This window comes from Cyprinodon tularosa, unplaced genomic scaffold (genome assembly GCF_016077235.1).
Source record: "Cyprinodon tularosa strain WSP-4 unplaced genomic scaffold, ASM1607723v1 ctg15, whole genome shotgun sequence".
Taxonomy (NCBI): Eukaryota; Metazoa; Chordata; class Actinopteri; order Cyprinodontiformes; family Cyprinodontidae; genus Cyprinodon; species Cyprinodon tularosa.
In genome coordinates, this window is record NW_024038331.1 from 1,179,382 (window position 1) to 1,200,038 (window position 20,657).

Genomic DNA, 20,657 nt, shown 5'->3' on the forward strand with positions numbered 1-20,657 from the left:
TTGTATAAATATCTACAATACGTTTCAGATTATTTTTAATCAAATGTAGACCATATCAATTTTTTACCATGCTTAAAAGAAGATCAAAAATCTTTTTCCTACATAATTAGAGTCAATGTTCCTGGGAAATTAAATGCAATTATTCAGTAGAGAAAATAAAAAATACTAAAACATGCATTTGTTAGTATATCGATTGTTCAAACAAAAAAAACAAAAACAAAAAAAACTGACCCACACCATCATTTTAGCCAAAGTGATGAACAGCTGATCCATGTATCTACTGTGCTTGGCTTTGCATATCAGTTTATTTTCTTAATCAAGTGTTCTGGTTTGACCAACATAGTTAACACTCCACGTGAGATTCTGAATACATTTTTATTTTTTCATTCATTCGGTCATACATTTTATTCATTAATCCATTTTATTAAATACTGCAATCATAATTATTTAATTATAACTAATTTCCAAATTGGAATCCAATTTCCTTTTTTTAGAACAAAAAAAAACATCTAATTGTAAATACCTATCATTAAAAAAAACATAATTCTCTTTTCCATTTGACCTTGCATTCAAATTATTTTAGCTTTTCCATGATCCTTCTGGTTCCTCAGCACACTGAAACCAATCACAGTGGCTCCTCAGACAAAACCAGCTCCCTCATTGGTTAAATAACACTTATAATAGGATCACAAATTATGATGACGACTACAGCTTTACTTCTCCACCTTCTCCCTTAGTAACTCCACACAAAGTGGAAACTCAGTTGTATTTGATAAAATTACAGTTTAGTCTCATTGGATTTTGAGAAAAACCTGCCCTCTGAGTGCTATATGACTTCCTCATAAGTTCTGCCTTACTCCAGACATCTCCTTATAGCCTAATTTGCGCCTGCACTGTCAACAGTTTAATTTGACATAGACAATATTGGCATATGTGGTATAACCAAAACAAGAATGCAGTGAGAGTACAATCAGGTGCTGAGTCTGTCAATTGCTTTATTCTATGACAAACATTTGATATTTAGCATTTTTGGGTTACTCTACATAAACAGAAATGCCCATAGAAATAAAAGAAAAGAGACCTGTGAAAGTAAATTTTCAATTAAAACTGACATTATACAAGAATTGAGAGTAAGTAGCTGATTACACTACAACATTTCACAGCTGTGAAAGTATATCCAATACCATGGACAAACAATAGCTGTGCACGTGTCTCACAGGGTTGGACAACCCTGCATGCAGATCGGATGAACACCAACATTTGTAGATGCAACTCTGTATAAATGTTTCTACTTTCATTATTATTAACCAGCTGCTCCTGGTAATGCTGCACCAACAGTACCAACCACATATAATCCAAAGAAAATACAATGATTGTACAAGCCTATAATAAAGTCATATCCTACTTTTTGGTACTAGTCACATGATTAGTTAGAAGGCTTTAACAGAAACTGCTTTCTGCAGGTTTGATCGATGGCTTTAGCTCGTTTAAAAACACCTTAGTTTAAATGAACCAGTGAGACAGACACACACACACACACACACACACACACACACACACGCTCAAAAAAAAAAAAATCATAGATATAAACCAAATATTGCAAATAAGATTCGCTGTACTTTCTTTAAGAGACAGAACCCAGATCAGAGTTAATTAAATCAGTTACTTTTGATCACATTTATCCTATGTACCACACATGCATATAAAACAATAACCCTCTTCTAAAATAAAAGCTTTGACCTAAACATAAGAAGTTGTTGCTAGGATTCACAGTGTTTGAAGTCATATAAATCGGTTAGAAAAGTTTGTTAAATAAAAAGCTAAGGGTCCTCTTTTTTCCCAGCATTATTTACATTTAAAGTAGGCTTTAGAAAGAAAACAGCATCTTATTACAATAGGATACAGTAGTTGCTTTCAAAATAAACATCTGTTTTTAAATAATAAATGTTCCCAACACATGTATGGTTTTGTTTCAAAGGAAAAGAAATATTTAACTTCAGCTAGTTAAGATGAGGTCTATAAACTGTTTATAGAAGGTAAATCCATTATTAAGTATGAAAAATAAAGCAAACATGCAATGCTTTTGGGTGCAATACTCCTCTTTGTCCAGTAGGGGTCAGAAACCTCACTGACTCAAATAAGCTTTTATTAAAAACAAACTCATTTGACATCCTCTTCTTTCAGTTAGATGAAATATGAGAATTTTATATATCATTAAATACACAATAATCTGCAGTCATAGTTATAATTCTGGTCCCATCTCAGTATTCTTGTAAAAAATAACCTATGATTTCACTTTGGAAATGTCCATCTTTTATGTTTAATATACGGTAGAAGAGATATCACCATTTAGGTCAAGATTTTCTACAGTAATATGGTAAAGGGGAAAAAAGGGACGGCTTTCAAAAGAGGCAAAGAAATCTTTACAGAAAAATCCAGATATCACATCGAACGCTGGTTTAAATGAGCACATCAGGATGTAATATAATAACTAGTGGTGTATACAGGCACTCCTGTGAGAGAAGGATAGTGTTCACTAACCACCAAATTAATGTCCCCACATTTGTTAGTGTCAGAACACCTCTATTTGGAAAAAATAAAAAATAAAAAAGTGCAAAGAAAAAGGAACATGAATGTCCAAAGTCCAGCTTGGTCCCAGTGATTCACATCGAGGAATTTATTAGTTTCGGTACCTCAAGGAGGACAAAGGGGTGGGTGTAAATAATTCAGTGTTGCTCATTAACACCTGAAGCTTTGCTTAGGTTGAATCCCGACTATTTTTCCACATCCTATGCCTGTGAAACAAGAGTATTTGGTTAAAAATAAATTTGCTTACACAGCAGTTGTCATAGAAGGAGATTTATTCTACTTACAGGGCCTTTGTTTTCAGTAGAAGTTAGGTCACTGAATGAGAATGTATCCTCTGTGCTAGTGCCTTCTTCAACCGAAGACTGAGCTCTAAAACAAAGAAAAAAAATAAAGGGACAGTTAACCAGCACATCATAGAAAAACCGCCTGGTTTAGATTTTGTCTTTGAGGAATAATTCTTTTTTTTTTTTTTTTTTTTTTCGTTTTTTAAGATGAAAGGGTTAGAGCAGTTAACATCTTACCTGCAATAAATAACTTTCCTGATATCTTCTCCTAATATAATTGGTTCTGAAGGCTAAGACTAATGACACATACAAGAGGAGGCAGGACTAAAGCAGGCTTGGTAAATGGTAAAAATGGTAAATGGCATGTACTTATATAGCGCCTTTATTCAAGTTAGGAGACTTGACCAAAGCGCTTTACACAACATTCATTCACCCATTCACACACACACTCACACACTGTTATCTAAATAGAAAAAAAATTAGTCAAAAACATCAGAATTAAATGCTACCTTTAAAGAAGAGTGGGAAATAGAGGAAGGCATCAAAGCTTGAAGATCTGACATGTCAAAGATCTGACAGTGTGAAACTAGTAATAGGGGCTGGCAGATTTTAACTGTTTCTGCACAGGCTAAGTACCTGAGATTAAGAATAATGTGTTTTAATCACTTTTCTGTGTTGGCCTAGTGGTTAGAGCAGAGTGCTTGTGCTCTGAGAAGGTTGCAAGTACCCACTTTGATTCCCACAGCCTCCACTCTGGGTTCCCGAGCAACACCCTTAACCCCACACTGCTTCCCAAATGCCACACTATGGCAGCCCACTGCTCCCCAAGGGGATGGGTAAATGCAGAGTGAATTCCCGCATTGTGGGACAATAAAGGGATTTACATGTATTGCCTCTCCAGAGAAGGCAAAAAAAAAAAAAATAATATATATATATATATATATATATATATATATATATATATATATATATATATATATATATATATATATATATATATATATATATATATTTTTTTTTTTTTTTCCCCCGCAGTCTTAGTTTGTTGGCTAGCAAGATTACAGGAAAAGTCAGGGACAGATTGCTCTTAAATTTTCACCACAGATGTAAATTTTAGTGGTGATTAGTATTATGATCAACATTTAAACATTTTATAAAAGTCCTTGATAGAAAGTGACTAGGCACAAATTTAGTTATTACATTATTTAGGAGGATTTGCCAACAACACCTGAAAGCAACAACAAGTTTACTGTTTTCAGCAAACAGAGGAGGTCTTCTGTTTTTTCTCCTCAAAGGCCCTGATGGCACAGGCGGTAAGACCAGGCAAATACTTGTAAAAGTGATAAATGTAACTTCTCAAAAAAAAAAGAAGTCACACATGCACAAAGCTGCCACTGACGCCTCTGATTACAATGCATTATGTGAATATATTCTTTAGAGAAATGTTTTGTTTTTTGTTTAAACCGCTCCACTAAAATGAATCCCTCCATTCATTTAATTAATACTCAGCTTCATCCACTGCATGTGACTCTGCTAACTGTATTTAACTGGAATTAGCAAACGCTAAATTAATTATTTAATGTATTTATTTATAATTTAATTATCTTTAAAATATTAGTTAAAATTTTATTTAAAATGTTAAATACTTGAGATGCATTTTTTAACTTGAAAGAAAATTACCTCTGGGGGGGGCTGCTGTCCTTGCTTCTGCTTGCTAATTCACCTTCACCTGAGGTATCCTGAAAGTTAGACTGAGTAAGTGTTGAAGGATGGAATCTGGTGTTGGCCAGAGATCCAACAGCTCCACGAGTGCCGTCAGCGCCGTCAGCGGGGAGTGAGCTCTTTGGGAGAAGGTCAGGTCGACCCGACGACATTACTGGATGGGAGGATACACTCTCATTAGTGTGTTGTGAAAACGCCACTTCACATGTTTAGTAGTTATCAGTAAGACTTGTTTGTTTCCCACAATAAATCTGAAGCAGCTGCACTGCAGTGTCTTTTTCCAGAGCTTACCAATGACTCCCTCAGCATCCTCCTTGGTGTCCGTACTGGCTTGTTGTTGCAGTAACGGGTGCTTGTAGCCGATACTGGTTGGAGTCAGAGAGGCCCCAGAACCAGCAGGTTTCTTTGAAGGGCCGTTGGCGCGGCGCTTCTTACATGGGGAGGCCTTTGCTAGATTTAAGATGGTAAAGGAGTAAATTAGGAGTTTGATCTTTAAAACTGAGATTTTTTTTTTTTTTTATGATAAAAAAAAAAACATTAACCTTACCTGCTACCTTTCTGAAAACCACATTGCACATGAACTTTTGAAATCTTTCTGCGTAGAAACTTGGTCTGTGCACTGACACGGTGTCCTGAACGGGGCAGAGGGAAAAAAAAAAGAAAAAGAAAAGGGATTGTATCTAAATCTGTGTTTTCAACCACTACAAACCAAAAAAACCAAAAAACAAACACGAACTGAGGTGACTTACCCCATCATGAACCAGAGCCTTCCAGGAATGTTCAAGCCTCTTTACCAATCTGAAAAAACAAACACAGATCAAAGGTCTGCTATAAAAGCTCCACAATCCAAAGGAAATTGACAATGATTCACACATATATAGAAGCAAATCAATCAGATCAGGTTATCGGAGTTTCCGTTTCTAACTTACACACTGCTATTTTACAAGTCTGCCTGAAATGTTTATTATCAACAAAACCATTTCATTCCCAAGCACTTAACCATGTAGACCTAATTTATTATCATAGGGGTTAAATACTTTTAATAGGTTATGAAAAATAGTCCAGAAAAATCCTCAAGTACATTACATTTTCATATTTTATCTTAAATATTTTAATATAACATGAAATAATTCATATATTACATTAATAATTTCTAATAATGAACATAATTGATTATTTACTTGATTTGAATTAACATAATATAATAAAATACTTGATTTGAATTAACATAATATAATAAAATACAATAACCACAATATTTAACTGTAATTATTTCTTGCTAGTAGATAATAATCAGTCATAGAATCCCATTTCACTAGCATTGACTCTGAATCGATTACAAAATTGGTTAAAAACATCAGTTCCCAAAACTGTTGAAAATGTTATGAAATGTCTCTTTGTTCTCAAGGAAGTTACATACAAAAAAAAAAACGATCAGAGATGGTGAAAATGGGAATCAGTAAAGGGTTAACCAAGCCCAATTTTTTTTTTTCTCCTACTAAATGAGGTTCAGGAATGTCTGAGAAAAAGGACACTTTCTTGCTCAGCTTCATTCATATTCAGTTAATTCAGTTTAACCCAACAGTTAGTTTCAAATTAAATCAGGGAAGTTGTTTGGAAAGATTGCACTAAAGGCGTTTTTTCTTATTGCGACAAAGTCTTAGGTTTCCATCTACCTGTAATATGAGCAAGTGTGTGAGTTTCAAGCTTTGATGCTTAAAAACAAACAAACAAGCTGCGAAGGTTCAGTTTAAAGCTCAGATGCCTTTTCCATGAGGGCTGTGTTTTAACTTCCATTTACTAAACACAGATACAAACATGCACTCTTACCTATAGGACTGAAGAATGTCAATAATACCGATGTACACCAGCAGCCGCTCGCCCTTGGAGTTTCTTGCAGGGATTCCTCCAGTCCTGAGAGATCAAACACACTCAATGAGTTTTTTCTTCAGAACTTTTAGGGGAAAATTTGAATTGAAGTGTTTTAATATGGAACAATCTCACAAGACTGAATATATTCTGGATTTTCTCCAAAGGTCGACACAGAAATAAAAGCCTGAATATGTACATACGCCTCCACTAATATATGTGGCTTCCATAGAAACCTATTGAGGGTTCTGGTATAGTTTTTATTGGATGTTAGATCAACTTTAGATGGAGAAATTGTTAAAGTTGATTTGTTGAATTCATGGAAGAATCCATTTGTGCAAAGCCTACAAGTCTTCCATAGAGCTGATGTCAGAGGTTTCTAAAAGGGTGTCGTCAAACTGGCTTTCTTCATTCCAAAACCAGTTTTGAAGAGTTTGGGTTTATAACCCTTTTGTAACACAGTTGTGTCCCAGTGTCGAACCTCTAACTTTTGATTTTATGTGAAGCTGAAGAAACAGGACCCACAGGGATAAAAATAAATAAAACAACCCAACATAATGCTACCACAGCCTTGCCCGAACGCGTCTTCAGGTAGAAACCTTCACCTTTAAACATACTTCTTGTTATTGAGGTCAAACAGCTCATCTGAGCCTCACCCGACCGGAAATCCTTTCCATTAGAAGCTCTTTGGCTCGTGAATGCATGCTGCTAAAATTCATTTACTTTTTTCACATTTTTGGCCTTTATTGTGAAAGTGCTCTCACAGGAAATAGGGCTAAAGGAAAGGGGGAAGACATGTTGGGAATCAACCTTAATGTGACCAGCCAAACCTTTAGGTCCAACATGAAAATCAGTTTTGGAGCCGAGCCTGTTACTTCATCACTGGGTGACAGTTATGCTCTTGTGGTTGAGACCAGGTATTTGACCAGAAGCTTGAATAAGCCAAATACATGTGTATGCTTTTAACTTCTAAGCAGCAATAAAAGGCCTCTTGTACCCCGTCCCTCACCTTTCCTCTGGCTCCACACCGCCTGACTCGGCCTGGATGGCCTCGATAGCTGTGCTGTACAGCGACTTTTGGATTTGCGGCCTTCTTTGGGCCCCAGCTCCCTCTGCCTCCGCCTCTCTGTCTTGCTCTCGACTGGCCTGGTCTATATTATGCACTCCCACTAGAAGACTGTAGTCCATAATCTTGAAACTTTGCAAGAGCTGAAAGAAGTTCATACCAAACAAATCATGATATAAATGTTTTAAAGAAAAAAAAATATTTTTTTTTATTTTCAAATCAATTCTCACCAAACAGTCTCTCTGGAGAGTTTTACAAACAGCGTTGTACTTGTCCACCTCCAGGATCAGTCCTTCAGGCATGTCCTGGATGAAATCCAGATCCTTGAACGTGGGCACAGCTTTTTCCCGCTCCTTGGGAGACGCTCGCCGCTTATAGGTGGAGCCTTTTAGATCAAACTTGAGGTGCATTCGTACGGCACTGGGCAGTAGATTGTTCATGACCACGATGCGGATGTTTTTACCCGCTGCCTGGACGCAGTACAGCCCATAAAACTTTGGTAATAGGGTCCTTTTGTTCTGGTTCAGGTTCTACGAAGGAAGCGAGATTACAGAATAAGAAAATTAAGAACAACCTAAAAAATATATATGCCTGCAAGTGCATGTGAGACCCTCTTTTTTTCCCAAACCACTCCCAGAATAATGGGTGCCTCACCAACATCTTAGCTGATGGATTTTCTAGACAAATGGGCTACAGTCCAGCTTTAATAGAGACAGGTATGCGGATGAGGATCAATTAATGAAGTAAACCTAAATAGCATTAATAAGCTAATATCTATTCAATCATATCGAAGCAGGAAATGTGTTATTTGTTTGGTTTATTAAGTAACAAAAAAAGGGGGGGGGGGGGGGGGGGGGGTCTAGGATGTGTTTTGGTAGCTTTTACTTTTAATTAATGTATACTTGTTGGGTCCATTGTAGGGCTGCAACTAACGATTATTTTACAGATTGATAAATCTGTCAATAATTTTTGGATTAATTGATTAACAATCAGATAACCAAAAGTTCCTTAAAGAAGATTTTTTTTTTGTACAAAATTAAACCAGGTGAAACTAAAACTTTTCCACTTGAGGAGTTCTGGATAGAGTATATTGAGAGATGAAAACATTTTTTTTTTTTATCTTAAATGAAAAATGTACATATATTTCTTTATAATCTTGGTATAATTACTGTTTTAAGTAGGGTGCTCTGTCAGTTAAAGACATGTATTAAAGTCTCTATAATTTAATTAACGACTAATCAATTACTAAATTAGTTGACGATTAATTCAATAATTAGATTAATCGTGATTAATCCGATTTATTGTTTGAGCCCTAGTCCATTGGAGGCAGTGATCATAAAATCCACAAGACGACAACATTAATGTAAACACCAGACATTTTGAAAAAAAAAAACAGCCAACAAAAGCAGTCTTCCATGTTGTCTTCATCAACAACTCTGTGTTTATGCTAAGATTCTGACAACCACGAGACTACCAGCTGACCCAGAGCGCTTTGTCCCCCACCCCACCCCACCCCACCCGGCCAGTGCCTGAGCCGTAACTGACGTGTTTGATCTGATCCCAGCAGTGAGGTCTGTTTGACCTGCCTGGTAAGAAGAAGTGACAATATGCATATGACCAAACCCCAAAGTCTATAAACAAAGAAAATGAATTATATTCTGGAGAACTTTTCACAGCGTTTATGAAAATCTGATATGGTCTGGATGACCAGAATCACCTCATTCATAACATTACTGAACCATGATGAATTATTTCAGGCCTGCAATCTTTGATTCTTATCGGTAGGAGTGAATTATTAATCTGTTACACCTTGTTTGTTAGTTGGTTAATTGCTTGACATTTAGGCAGCAAATAAGTGTAAGCACATGTTAAGTTGACAAATAATTGACTTTTCACATGATAGGCTCGCCTTCAAATTCTTAATTAACCCATTATTTTATGCATGAAAGGATTTCCTTCTAATTCACTATTATAAAGATTCAATAAAATATTAGGATGATTGATGAATTATTCACACTGCTATATCATTTATCTAAGTACTGAACAAAACCACCACAGCTAAGCAGGTAAAAAAAACGAATGAATAAATTGAATGGTTTTAAAGACTTTATGAATAAAAGGATGAGTTTGATTTAATAAGCAAATCATTTTTTAGTCTATATGCCTTATGCGTAATCCTTTTTGAGAAGAATTGAAATTCTCATGATAGAAACTCATTGCTGTTGTGGTTCCTTGAAGACAATCACATAAGCACAGACTTTGATCATATGATAACACCTTTATCAGAACGTTGATAAAAGAAAAAAAATAGTTCTGTTTATTTCAGGATAGGTTTCACATTATGGTCTATATTTCAGGAGTAAAAGGCCCTTAAAAAGAAAAAAAGCCATAATCCGAAAGGAATATTATTATTTTGCAGGAATTAACCTGATTAACGTAGAACAACAGTCTCAATTCAGCAGAGTCCTGCTAGTTACTTACTGATACACATAAATATGTGCTGTGAAATGACATGCATAACAGTTTTGCTCAGAGGTCTAATGTTAAAACAACCCGTTTAGATGACACTACAATAAATATTAGCTACTTGTATTAAGAGAAGACTCCGGTATTGACTTTCCTTACAGTTCGGTCTTACCATAAAGTATCCTGGAAGCAGTTTTTGGAGAAACTCTGCCTCTTTGTGCTGCACCGTCTTTATAATGAATTCATCATCCCTAGAGACGTAGAACAAAGATCCACTGGCGCCAGAGTTAGACAGCTCGATCAGCTGCTCGTTGCACAGAGAATACTGTGAATAAATCAGAGTTAAGAATAAAAAAAAGTGTGACATTACCAAATTTCTCTGACCTACTTTAGAAGCTAATATTATAACAGGAAAGATGAAGGGAAAACAGAAATACCATATAGTCATCAGGCCGGATGCCAAACATCTCTCTGAAGTAACGAAAGGCCACTGGAGCGTATGTTTTGAACCTGAAGTCTCCATAGTGGTGAGCTGGTGTCAAGTTACTGCCTTCACTGCCACAAAAATAAATACATAATTTCAATATCCACTTCCTGAACTCATGCAGCAAAGAAAAAACAAAAAAAACAATTAAAACTTACCTGGGAAAGAAAATGCTTTCCATGACTTCGAAGTCCTGCAGCAGCACATCTCTCTCAGGTTTTTGGTTCAGGCTGCCAACTGTGTATGTGATGCCCAGCTGTAAGGCTGCTTTTAGAGTAGAAGATGTTGTCTGGAAAAAAAAGGGAATACTTACACACTTAGATCTACAATGAAAAAAATAGATACTTCATACAGTATAAGCTAAGACTTCTATAAACATCTTGAAATACATATGTGCTGAAATTACAGCTTGGTAAATGAATGTTAGCAGGAGAAATGTTGATGAATAAGAAGACTATTACAGTGCCATTACCGTCATTTTCGGACTATAAGCCACGACTTTTCCCCAATTTTTCGACCTTGCGGCTTATATAACAATGCGGCTTATCTATGGACATTTACAGCTAACGGCCACTAGGGTAATACCTAAATCTATGGATTTTACCATCCACCATGTTGACGTCACATTTGCGTCGACACACAAGTACGGTAGCTGCGCGCGCGGGAATGCAGAAGTCCTCCGGAAGCAGACTTCTACCGCGAGTGGTACGAGACAGAACGACAGCAATTGCGAGCGCAAGACAGTTTGTGTTAAACATGAAAAACCTGCGGCTTATAGTCCGGTGCGGCTTGTATATGTACAAATCATGCAATTTAGCTTCTGCGGCTTATATGCAGGTGCGGCAAATAGTCAGAAAATTACGGTAATCAATAGTAACAGAATAACTAACTAAAAGAACTACTTAAATAAAATTTGACAAGCTAAAATGAAACAGGCTGTTCTATATTATTAAAAACTTTATCACTGTAGTACTATAAGTGGGTTTAAGTCTCTCCAGCATAATTTAAATATCAATCAAGTTGTTCAGTGGTTTAAATCTGCAACTAACAATTAATCAAATCGATTAATCTGTTGATAATTTTTCCAATAATTAGATTAATAATCAGTTCCTTAAAGAAGATTTTTTATTTCAGCCAGGTGAAACTAAAACTTTTCCACTTGAGGAGTTCTGGATAGAGCATAGTGACAGAGGAAAAGATTTTTTTTAAATCTAAATACATAATCTTTACAATTTTGATATAATTTCTACTCATGCTGGGGTGCTCTGTTAGATTAAGATGTTTTACCATCTCTATACTACAGTTAATGATTAATCGATTACTAAATTAGTTGATGATTACTACGATAATCGATTAATAATAATAATTGCCATTAATTGTTTCAGCCCTACAGTGGTTACAGGTAATGATGTTTCTTGCGCTTCACAGTGATGCACTAATTTGTGTTGGTCTAGAATTATGCTGTAAATTTAAGCTTTTAAAAAAACAAGGAAGTGGGGTACTTTTGCAAAGGACTGTATAAATGTGGTAGAAACTTCTTCTGTGAAATGCTCTGTAATCACAAAGGTTATGACTGATAAAGAACAGCGTCTATATTGTGGCACCTTTTTGTACACGGTTTCCCCGGTAGGATCGATCCCCCGATGGCCGATGGTTTTCTTTTTCAGAGCCTGCGACGTGCTGATGCTTGGACCCTGTCAGTTCAAACACAACTGAAGGTCAGCAATGGAAAAGAACTCATTAGTCTGAGGCAACAAGGAGCATTTTCATGTTTCAAACAGGAAAGAGAAGAGAAGATGTCAGCAAAATGTTGCTAAACTCCAAACTGTTGAGGTAACTTGAATTTGTGTGTCCTAACTGATTTTTTTTTTTTTTCGTCTTTTCCAAGCAATGTCTTACGTCTTACCTCTGATGCAACATTTTTTCGGTTCCCAGTTGAGTCTGCCGACAGAAAAGGAAGGAAACATGTTACGGTATAAAATGAATGAAGTAACAAGACAAAGGCAGTCTTTTTACGGGACACAGTGTTTTAAGCAACGCAGCCTCAAATTGCTTCTACTGTCATTCCTTTGCACTAAAAGCGTAGAGTGCAGCTGAACTCTGACACAAGCATGCAGACAAACCTCATTGGTTACCTCTGAGAGAAGACAGTGCCCTCCAAATCTGACCCGGCAGGTCTTTGAGTGCAGCAGGAGGAACAAACCAGGATTAAAAAGTGGGCTCAAACTGGGTCCTTTTTACTAGTTGCTAAACATCTCAGTTCTGATGTTCCTGATTCAGAGCAACATCAAAGATGCTGTAAATCATGTGATGCTCCTAATGAGCTCTTTCTGTGTGCAGAGTAATAAGGTCTAAGCTGTTTAAGTCTGATGGTAGCTGACAAATTACTGCCTCTGTTAGAAATACTGAACAGGCATTCTAACCCTCGTGGAATCCTGGAAGTTTTTTGTGTTTATGCAAATTCTAACAGACTATATATTTACAGGGGGATTTTCACCCTTTTCCGCCAACCAGTGGTTACTTTGCCTAATTATATCCATGCGCTTCCTTTCAGCATTGTATACCACTGTAGTTTTAAGTATTGTTTTCGATTTTTGTTTTTGTTTTGTTTTTTTAAACGGCACTAGTGGCTCGTTTTTTGGACAGTAGGCTGACAGTAGAGGGGGTATGAGAGAGGGGGAAAGACATGCGGCAAAGGACCACGGGTTGGATTCGAACCCGGGTCGGTCGCGTCGAAGACTAAGGCCTCCGTGCATGGGTCATGTGCACTAACCATCGAAGCACGCCCGTTTTCAAGTATTTTTTGTAATCACCTCGTTTTGAGACCCTTACAAAGTGTCCAGTTTCATTGCCTCCCTGGGGGGGGGGGGAAGCAAAATTAAGCCACAAAAAAAATAAATAAATAAATAAATAAACCGGTTAGGTGTTGTTAGCAATTCCTATTGGGCTCATAAAGGACTATTCCTAATCATTCTGATTTGCAGTTCAGCATGAAGGAACAAGCATGATAAAACAAGATAAAACAATGATCATTTCACCGTGGATTTTGTGAACCGTTCCACCCCTTGTAAGAGCTGATGTTGATACTCAAAAAGAAGTGAAAAAATTGAGTAAATAAAAAATAAAAAACCCATGTAATCTTCCTTCTATAGTTACAATTCACATTTTTGTTTCTGGTGGGAGAAGGTTGTATAAAAAAGAAAAAAGAAAAACAGCTTAATTTGCAATAAGAAGGTTAAACATATGGAAAAAAGGGATGATACATAACCATACAGTCTTCATTTTCATTGTCCAAAGGGGCACAGTATAAATGTGGAATAAGGACCAGAATGTTTGTATTTATATTATGAGGATTTAAATATGTATGAAAAGTGACAGGATTTTGCTAACTTATTTATTTACTATTGCACTAGTACTTAAAACTAAACTGGACTATTCTACAAAAGCTTCTTCCACAATTTGATTCGTAGATATTTTATCTTCATAATTTACTGTTTTACTATAGGTTTTTCCTATATTGAACAGATTACAGATTTGACAAGGGCTGCAACTAATGATTATATTGCAAATCAATTATTATTTTGCTTTATCAATTAATAATTGGACAGCCAAAGGTTCCTTAAAAAATACTTTTTGTGAAATAAAACCAGGTGAAACAAAAATTTTCCACTTGAAGAGATCTGGATAGAGCATATTGACAGACTTTTTTATTTATTTTAAATGCAAAATGTTTATATATGTTTTTAAAACCTTTTGGTATAATTGCTGCTCAAGTTAGGTTGCTCTGTCAGCTAAAGACATGTTTTACAGTCTCTGTACTTCAGCTAACGATTAATCGATCACTAAATTAGTAGACGATTATTTCAATAATTGATTAATCTGATAAAATCTTTCAGTGCTAGTTTTGATACACAACATCAAAATAATGCCTCCATGTTTTTAGTATAATAAACTTTCTAATTAGTTTTACTTCAAAGAGAAGCGCAGAAGTACATTTTCTATTAAACATTTGTGGTCATTAAAGCATCGATCATCTAGTATAAGTGATCCACATCATGATGGGTTTAAATAACTCATGTAGATGGAGTATATGGAGACAATTCATCCTAAACCTCCAGCAAACAGACACAGAAGGTTTTTTTTTCCCATTCTTACAGGTGAGCGCATAACTAACAAAGTTCAGCAAAGGTATGAAGTACTTTAAAAGGGAAAGCAATTAGGATTTAAAACAGATACTAAATATTAACAACAAAAATAATAACACTGCAGGATGTGTTCATTTTAGATTAAAATATATTTTTTATTGATTTTAAAACAAGTAATTTCAGATCCTATAAGTGGTCCTTGTTTGTCCAGAAAGCAGAAAAAGAAAAGAGAGCAGCACTTACTGGAAGCTTGGCCCTGAAGACCTGGGGGCTCCTCAGATGCTGTGGCCATTCAGGCAGTAAACCAGTCTGGGCTCTGATAGAAATCGCCTGTGGATCTGGGCTGAGAGACAGAAGCTCATCGATAACACTTCAGTTTAGATTCAATCTAAAACAGCCACGTTGGCTAACTCAATTAAAGTAGAACCAGAACTTTAATTGGGAACAAAAAAATATTTCCTGTAACTAAACTAGCACCTACTTTCAGCTAGATTGCGTGTAAAATTATAGGAAGTAGGGTGTTAACTGCAAAAGCAGAACATGTCGAAGGGAGTTATTGTGACTGCTAACTGGATCGTTGGGTGGCTACGTTTAAACAGACGAGGCTAACCGCTAACACCACTTTAACCAAAAGCACTAAAAACAGAGCAAACCCAAAAAAACAAAAGACTTGATGGTCAACTTACCCGAGAATCCAATAGAGGGGTTTTAGGATTTTTTTTTTCTTCAGAAAAACAAAAAACTCGTCTTAAAAAGTTAGGATTCCCACTAAACAAGTAAACAAGGAAGCAATGCGGATGCGGCAGTTTCTGTGGGTGGCTCAAACCGAGCGCACACCGCGCTTCCGGTTAGTCCAAGTGCTTTCACAATAAAAGATCTATACCTTAAATAATAATAAAAAAAAGATAATAAAATAAATAAATAAATAAATAAATATAATATAGTCGTTAAATAATTTTCCTTATTGGCAGTGAAAGAAAAAGAAATATTTTTTTTTAGATGACATATACTGTCCATTGATTTATTGTTATCGCTCCAAAAAAAAAAGAAAAAGGAAACATGTAATGTAGGATTTCACAACATTTATTTTATATATAGTAAAGAAAAGTCTGCTCATCCAGCAGTACCCTTTAGTCAATTACTTTAGAGCAGGGTCTTCAACGTTTTCCAGGCTAAGGACCCACAAACTGATGGCGAGATGGAGCAGGGACCCCCTAATTATATATATATATATATATATATATATATATATATATATATATATATATATATATATATATATATATATATATATATATAGTATGAAATTGTGTTATATCAAACTGGCCCTATAGTCACTCTATTACAGATGGAGTAGTGTAACAAAAGTAATTTCTCCCTGGCATTATTAAAGTATTTCTGATTCTGATTCCTCATTGATGGGACAGTTGTTGTGAATGAAATTATGCCCAGCTTGAAAGAGCTCCTTTGTGTCGCTGAATGTGTGCATTAATGACTGAAAGTCACCTTCTGCCTCCATTTATCTGTTCACACTTCAGTGTGTTGAATTCATGTTAATATGTATTTGAAGATATTTCAATTAGTGGAAAACATTTCAGGGGGGAATATACAAAAAAAAGAAGCAATTAACCAAAACTTTAACTTTCACGACCACCATGCAGTACCTCCCTGGACCCCCCTAGGGGTCGCAAACCCCCATTTGAAGACCTCTGCTTTAGAGGAACAATATTTAAGCTGATCAGCTGACAGTTTGTCAGATAAGCAATTTTCAACATATTTCAATGCTGAATCATTCAAATTTCAAAGAAGTTTCAATGGGCTTTACTTTATATGTTGAGATAGACCATATGGTGAAGCCGAACTAAATAGGCATGTTGATTTTATCTTTAGACATTTGTAGGTCAGCTCAATATTGTACAAATCAGCTCGATACTCTGTATGTTTTCAAATAATGATGATGTGTCAGATATCTTTTTATTAAAACATTTAAATGGAAAAAAGAACTGTAAGAAGTGTTTAATAACAAGGAGAAAGTAAACCACTAAAGCATGGAATACTTTCATTAAGGTAACTCAATAGTACAGTCTTACAGGCCAAGTTGTGCTTTTATATTGAAAGTATGTCTCAAAAAATAGGATGTACCATTGGTTCCTACTATTTAGAGAAGTAGGTCCTCCATAAAGAAACATAAATGAAAAAGTGTCAAGATTTTGTCATATTTATTTATTAACATTCATAGCATATTTCTATAAAGAATTAATCAGATTTTTTAAACTTTCCTACTAATGGATTACATTTGCATTATACATTCAAATAAAATCTAGCCATCAGTCTACCAAAGCCTTTACAGAAACTCCACTTGAACCAAAACATGTGCCTTTGAAGAGGTGACTATGTTTTCAGTGTGTGTTTAAGACACAAAGAACTGTGAGATTAATGAAAGGATCATTTTCAAAACCTGGAATAATAAGCTTGAAAATTACTGTACTTCTTTAAATTTGGCATATATGTATAAAAAAAAAGCTTGATAAATGTTTAAACATAGAAAAAAGTAGCTCAGCCACTCTCTTAATTACAGAACATTCAAAACAGCGTCTACTTTCTACGTCTGACTGCCTTGGACAAAAACAAAATGAAGATATGTAGTAATATTTGCTCTAGGCTGTTAGGTTTCCCTCTATTCTAGGAGTCAGAATGAGAGACATATATATAATCTGTCACATTTAGCATGCGCTCTGGTCATAAGTGAATCCTGGCTCTGAGGCCGTGCTTGGAGCAGTGTAGCCTGGAACACAGCTGTAATCTGGCTTCTCCAGCCGCCCGATGAAGCATCTCCATCGGTCTTCTCCTGTGTTCTCACAGCAGTTGTACGCCAACGTCATGGTGGAAAATTCTTCCACACAGAACCGAGTCAGGGCTTGTTTCCACTGTGAATAAAATTAAATAAAATCAGTGTTGCTGAAGTCAGCTTTTAAGGCTTTCGGTCATCAAGAAAATCTAGAAGTATTCGTTCTTTAGTAATTGTTTTTTATCATCTCCTGAAAATATATATATATTATTTTGTCACACTTTGTGTACCTATTTTGAAAAAAAGAAAAACTATATATTTTTTAAGGCACCTGGAATTAATTTGCATTAAAGTTTTTTTTGTTAAAAAAAAATAGAATTGATAGTCTTGAAGTAAAAATGTCAAATTAACTTACAAATTAATTTACAAACTTTAATTTGAATGCTAGTAATATTGAGCACAATGACAGAGGTGGATTTTATATAAGCAATATGGCTTATTGCCCAGAGTAGTGAAGGGATACACGAGCACCTGAAAGAAAAGGTTATAATTCTGCCCAGATTAGGTTTACTTTAGTCTATCTCCATATTTATTAAACTAAGGTTTGACCACAGTTATGTTATGCTTGTGTAACAAAATGTCAACACACCATAATGCTAAATTGAAGAGTTGTACCTATTTTAAAAGAAAATGTGGATTGAATTTTATACCCTTTTTGAAAATACAAATCAGTGATCAAAGCTGAACTCGTTTATCTGCACTAAACAAACCCTTTAAATCACCAGAAGTGACTTAAAGAAATAACGATTTTATTGGGGGTCTATTCATGCTTTATCTGCCATATATGTAGTAATATCAAGACATCTTCAGCATCCAATATTTTATATTTTGCTTGCAAATTACTGGATTTTACTAAAATCTTTTAAAAATGATTACATTCAAAAGCTTATAAGACTTTCTGGGAATCTTAAAGAACTTTGGAGAAATTAAAACATTCAAAAAAATCTTTCCTCTTCTCGAAGGATAATAAAGTTATGCCTGTACGCAGGAGGGACAACCGCACTGAATCTGATCCTAAAGCAGATCAAAAATGCTTTAAGATCAGATTCAGGCAAATCTATGAAATTTAGCAACTTAATATAAAGTTAGGAACACAGTTTAGCACTGACTAAAGGATTTCCGTAGAATTTGATGTATCATTTTGGTGTGACTATTAGTTTTTTTGTTGGATATCATGTCAGAAGACATGCCTCAGACCTTTTTTATTAGATGGAGACAGTTTTAATGGTGTAAAACATTCCCTTTTGAACCAGTAGAGTTCAAGGACATTACAGACTGCTGAGGAAAATAAAATAACCAGTCTGGCTTTAAAATCGTTACTATGAAATTAATGTAAGTCAAAAACAACAATAACGCTCATTTGATAAGTAAATACATATGAAGTAAGATCACAGAGAACTTCTTTCATAAACTGATCTCTGCCCCGTTCCTCTGGTACTTACAGCTTGTTGTAGACAGCACAGTTTTTCTTCTTCAGCAGAAAAACTGCTACAGCACAAACTGTACCATGACTCCAGGCGGTTTATGGCCGTTCCACGGCGGCGGAGATGGCTCACACCAGACCGAGGGAAGTAGCTAGGAGGGTATCTCTGACGACAATGGCTGTTCTGGCATATGGCATTGATATTCCCAGCATGAGGCACAGCAGGTGGGAATGGGACTTGCACAGGAGTCCGGGAGTTTCTCTTGGTCTCTAAGAAACAGAAGATAAGATACAAAACGTAATGTAAATGTATTTCTGTTTAATGTGTAATTTTGCTCCCTCTTGGCCAGGACTCCATAAAATAAAAAAAAACAATGACTTAAGGCTGTATAGATTGAATTAATTTAAAATCATTAAGAAGTCGTAAACAGATTACCTCCATGGTGACAACCCAGAAGAGCTATGATTGTCATTATCAAAAAGCCAATGGGGCGTCCGGTTAAAGTCATGGCTGTGAAGTGTTGCTAGCTGGACAAAGTCTGGTGAAACAGGTTTCCCTCAAGATCGGTCTATAATGGGATCCCTGTCCAATTTATAAGGATATGGGAGAGGGATGTGTGCGCAGGAGGAAATATGTGGAAGGTTAAAGTGGGAGTGTTGTGACTAAGTCAATGTGGTTCCAGTACAAGGTGGGGCGGGGGTGGCAACGTGTTGCTGGAAGCTGAAGATATAAAACAAAACAAAAAAAACAACAGAAGTCTAAATTTCAGCAGTTTTTATATGTGTTTTTCAAGGTTGATTTTGAAATTCCAGATGATATAAACAAGATTCAGCTTCAGCAGATCAAATAATATTGTAAGACACTTAAAGGGAAAACCTGCATTTGCAGACAATGGTTTGTCATTGTAATTCTTGGTGTGGCTGTAGTGTTTTGTGGATAACCAGGTGGTTCAAAGGGGACCAAGAAAATAGACCTCATTTCCAATAAATACAAACAGCCATCTGACTGGTTAATACAAAGCAAAATGGGTTCATGCTTTAATGCAGTTTTTACTTGATTTATAACCCTTCATCAAAATTTTTCGGCTGAGAATAAGACTTATTCCACCGGGAAATAGTTTTCAGATCTTTTTGGCTTGTTTTTGGTGACTTGTTGTGATAGCTTCTGTGAAAATTCAACCTGGAGAGACTCACACAGAGAAAAGTTGCAATTAGAAAACCTTACGTTTATCTATGCAGGTAACGCAATCATATTGTTAAAAATATTTCTATCCAAGGAAAACTAGCTGATTGCGAGGACTCCTTGACTTTCTGCAATTCCTCCCACTGAGCATGCATGTAGTGACAGTGGAGAGAAAAACTACATTTTAACAGGAAAAAGAAAAGCACATTGCAGTGGCAAAAAAAAATAGTTAAAGAGAAAAAAGAGACACATTAAAATGAGAGGATTATATATTTAAAAAGGATAAAGTGATTGATAACATTATTTTCTCCAAACACAAAATCTTAGTACATTTCAAACCAAACAAGACCCTTAAACAATGACTAGTGCATCCTAAAGACAAAACCCCCAGACCTAAGATGAGCAGAATGGTGTCTGCAGTTCAGTAAAGTGAGGAACGCTCTGATCTTTATATTTGAGAAACCAAACAACCTCTCTACAGACACATGGTCCAACACAGACAGGCTTCGAACAAAACTCAGTGGTACATCTACACCTTATGGACAAAGGTAATTCTTTTGAGGACCGGACTGTCCACA

At 35.7% G+C, this 20,657-nt stretch overlaps 2 protein-coding genes across 3 annotated transcripts; both read right to left on the reverse strand.

The window, feature by feature from the left end:
- Window positions 1–975: 975 nt before the first annotated feature.
- On the reverse strand, window positions 976–15,465 carry LOC119779624 (phosphatidylinositol 4-phosphate 5-kinase type-1 alpha-like). 2 transcript variants are annotated; one of them, XM_038279327.1, is made up of 17 exons: window positions 15,312–15,465; window positions 14,869–14,968; window positions 12,616–12,657; window positions 12,387–12,421; window positions 12,085–12,174; window positions 10,639–10,769; window positions 10,434–10,551; window positions 10,169–10,321; window positions 7,761–8,060; window positions 7,474–7,673; window positions 6,426–6,509; window positions 5,345–5,393; window positions 5,143–5,227; window positions 4,887–5,045; window positions 4,554–4,749; window positions 2,874–2,958; window positions 976–2,795 (listed from the first exon to the last, which is right to left on the reverse strand). In XM_038279327.1, exons 2-17 carry the CDS (start codon window positions 14,915–14,917, stop codon window positions 2,790–2,792), a joined length of 1,782 nt encoding a protein of 593 aa, XP_038135255.1. In that variant the 5' UTR covers window positions 14,918–14,968; window positions 15,312–15,465; the 3' UTR covers window positions 976–2,789. The 2 variants fall into 2 exon arrangements, with proteins under 2 accessions (XP_038135255.1, XP_038135256.1); XM_038279328.1 differs by lacking the exon at window positions 12,616–12,657.
- A 1,344-nt stretch (window positions 15,466–16,809) lies between these two features.
- LOC119779684 (extracellular matrix protein 1-like) lies at window positions 16,810–19,539 on the reverse strand. The gene is made up of 3 exons (XM_038279446.1): window positions 19,333–19,539; window positions 18,916–19,166; window positions 16,810–17,552 (listed from the first exon to the last, which is right to left on the reverse strand). Exons 1-3 carry the CDS (start codon window positions 19,403–19,405, stop codon window positions 17,349–17,351), a joined length of 528 nt encoding a protein of 175 aa, XP_038135374.1. The 5' UTR covers window positions 19,406–19,539; the 3' UTR covers window positions 16,810–17,348.
- Window positions 19,540–20,657: the final 1,118 nt, after the last annotated feature.

Bases quoted from the DNA above. Each gene is read 5' to 3' on its own strand.
- LOC119779684 (XM_038279446.1), bottom strand. From the start codon at position 19,405: ATGACTTTAACCGGACGCCCCATTGGCTTTTTGATAATGACAATCATA. The intron at 19,167-19,332 runs GTAATCTGTTTA...TCTGTTTCTTAG, and splicing joins TCTGGGTTGTCACCATGGAG to AGACCAAGAGAAACTCCCGG. The intron at 17,553-18,915 runs GTAAGTACCAGA...TTTTATTCACAG, and splicing joins TGTGCTGTCTACAACAAGCT to TGGAAACAAGCCCTGACTCG.
- LOC119779624 (XM_038279327.1), bottom strand. From the start codon at position 14,917: ATGGCCACAGCATCTGAGGAGCCCCCAGGTCTTCAGGGCCAAGCTTCC. The intron at 10,322-10,433 runs GTATTTCTGTTT...ATTTATTCACAG, and splicing joins TCCGGCCTGATGACTATATG to TATTCTCTGTGCAACGAGCA. The intron at 2,959-4,553 runs GTAATTTTCTTT...TCTTTGTTTTAG, and splicing joins GACAGCAGCCCCCCCCAGAG to AGCTCAGTCTTCGGTTGAAG.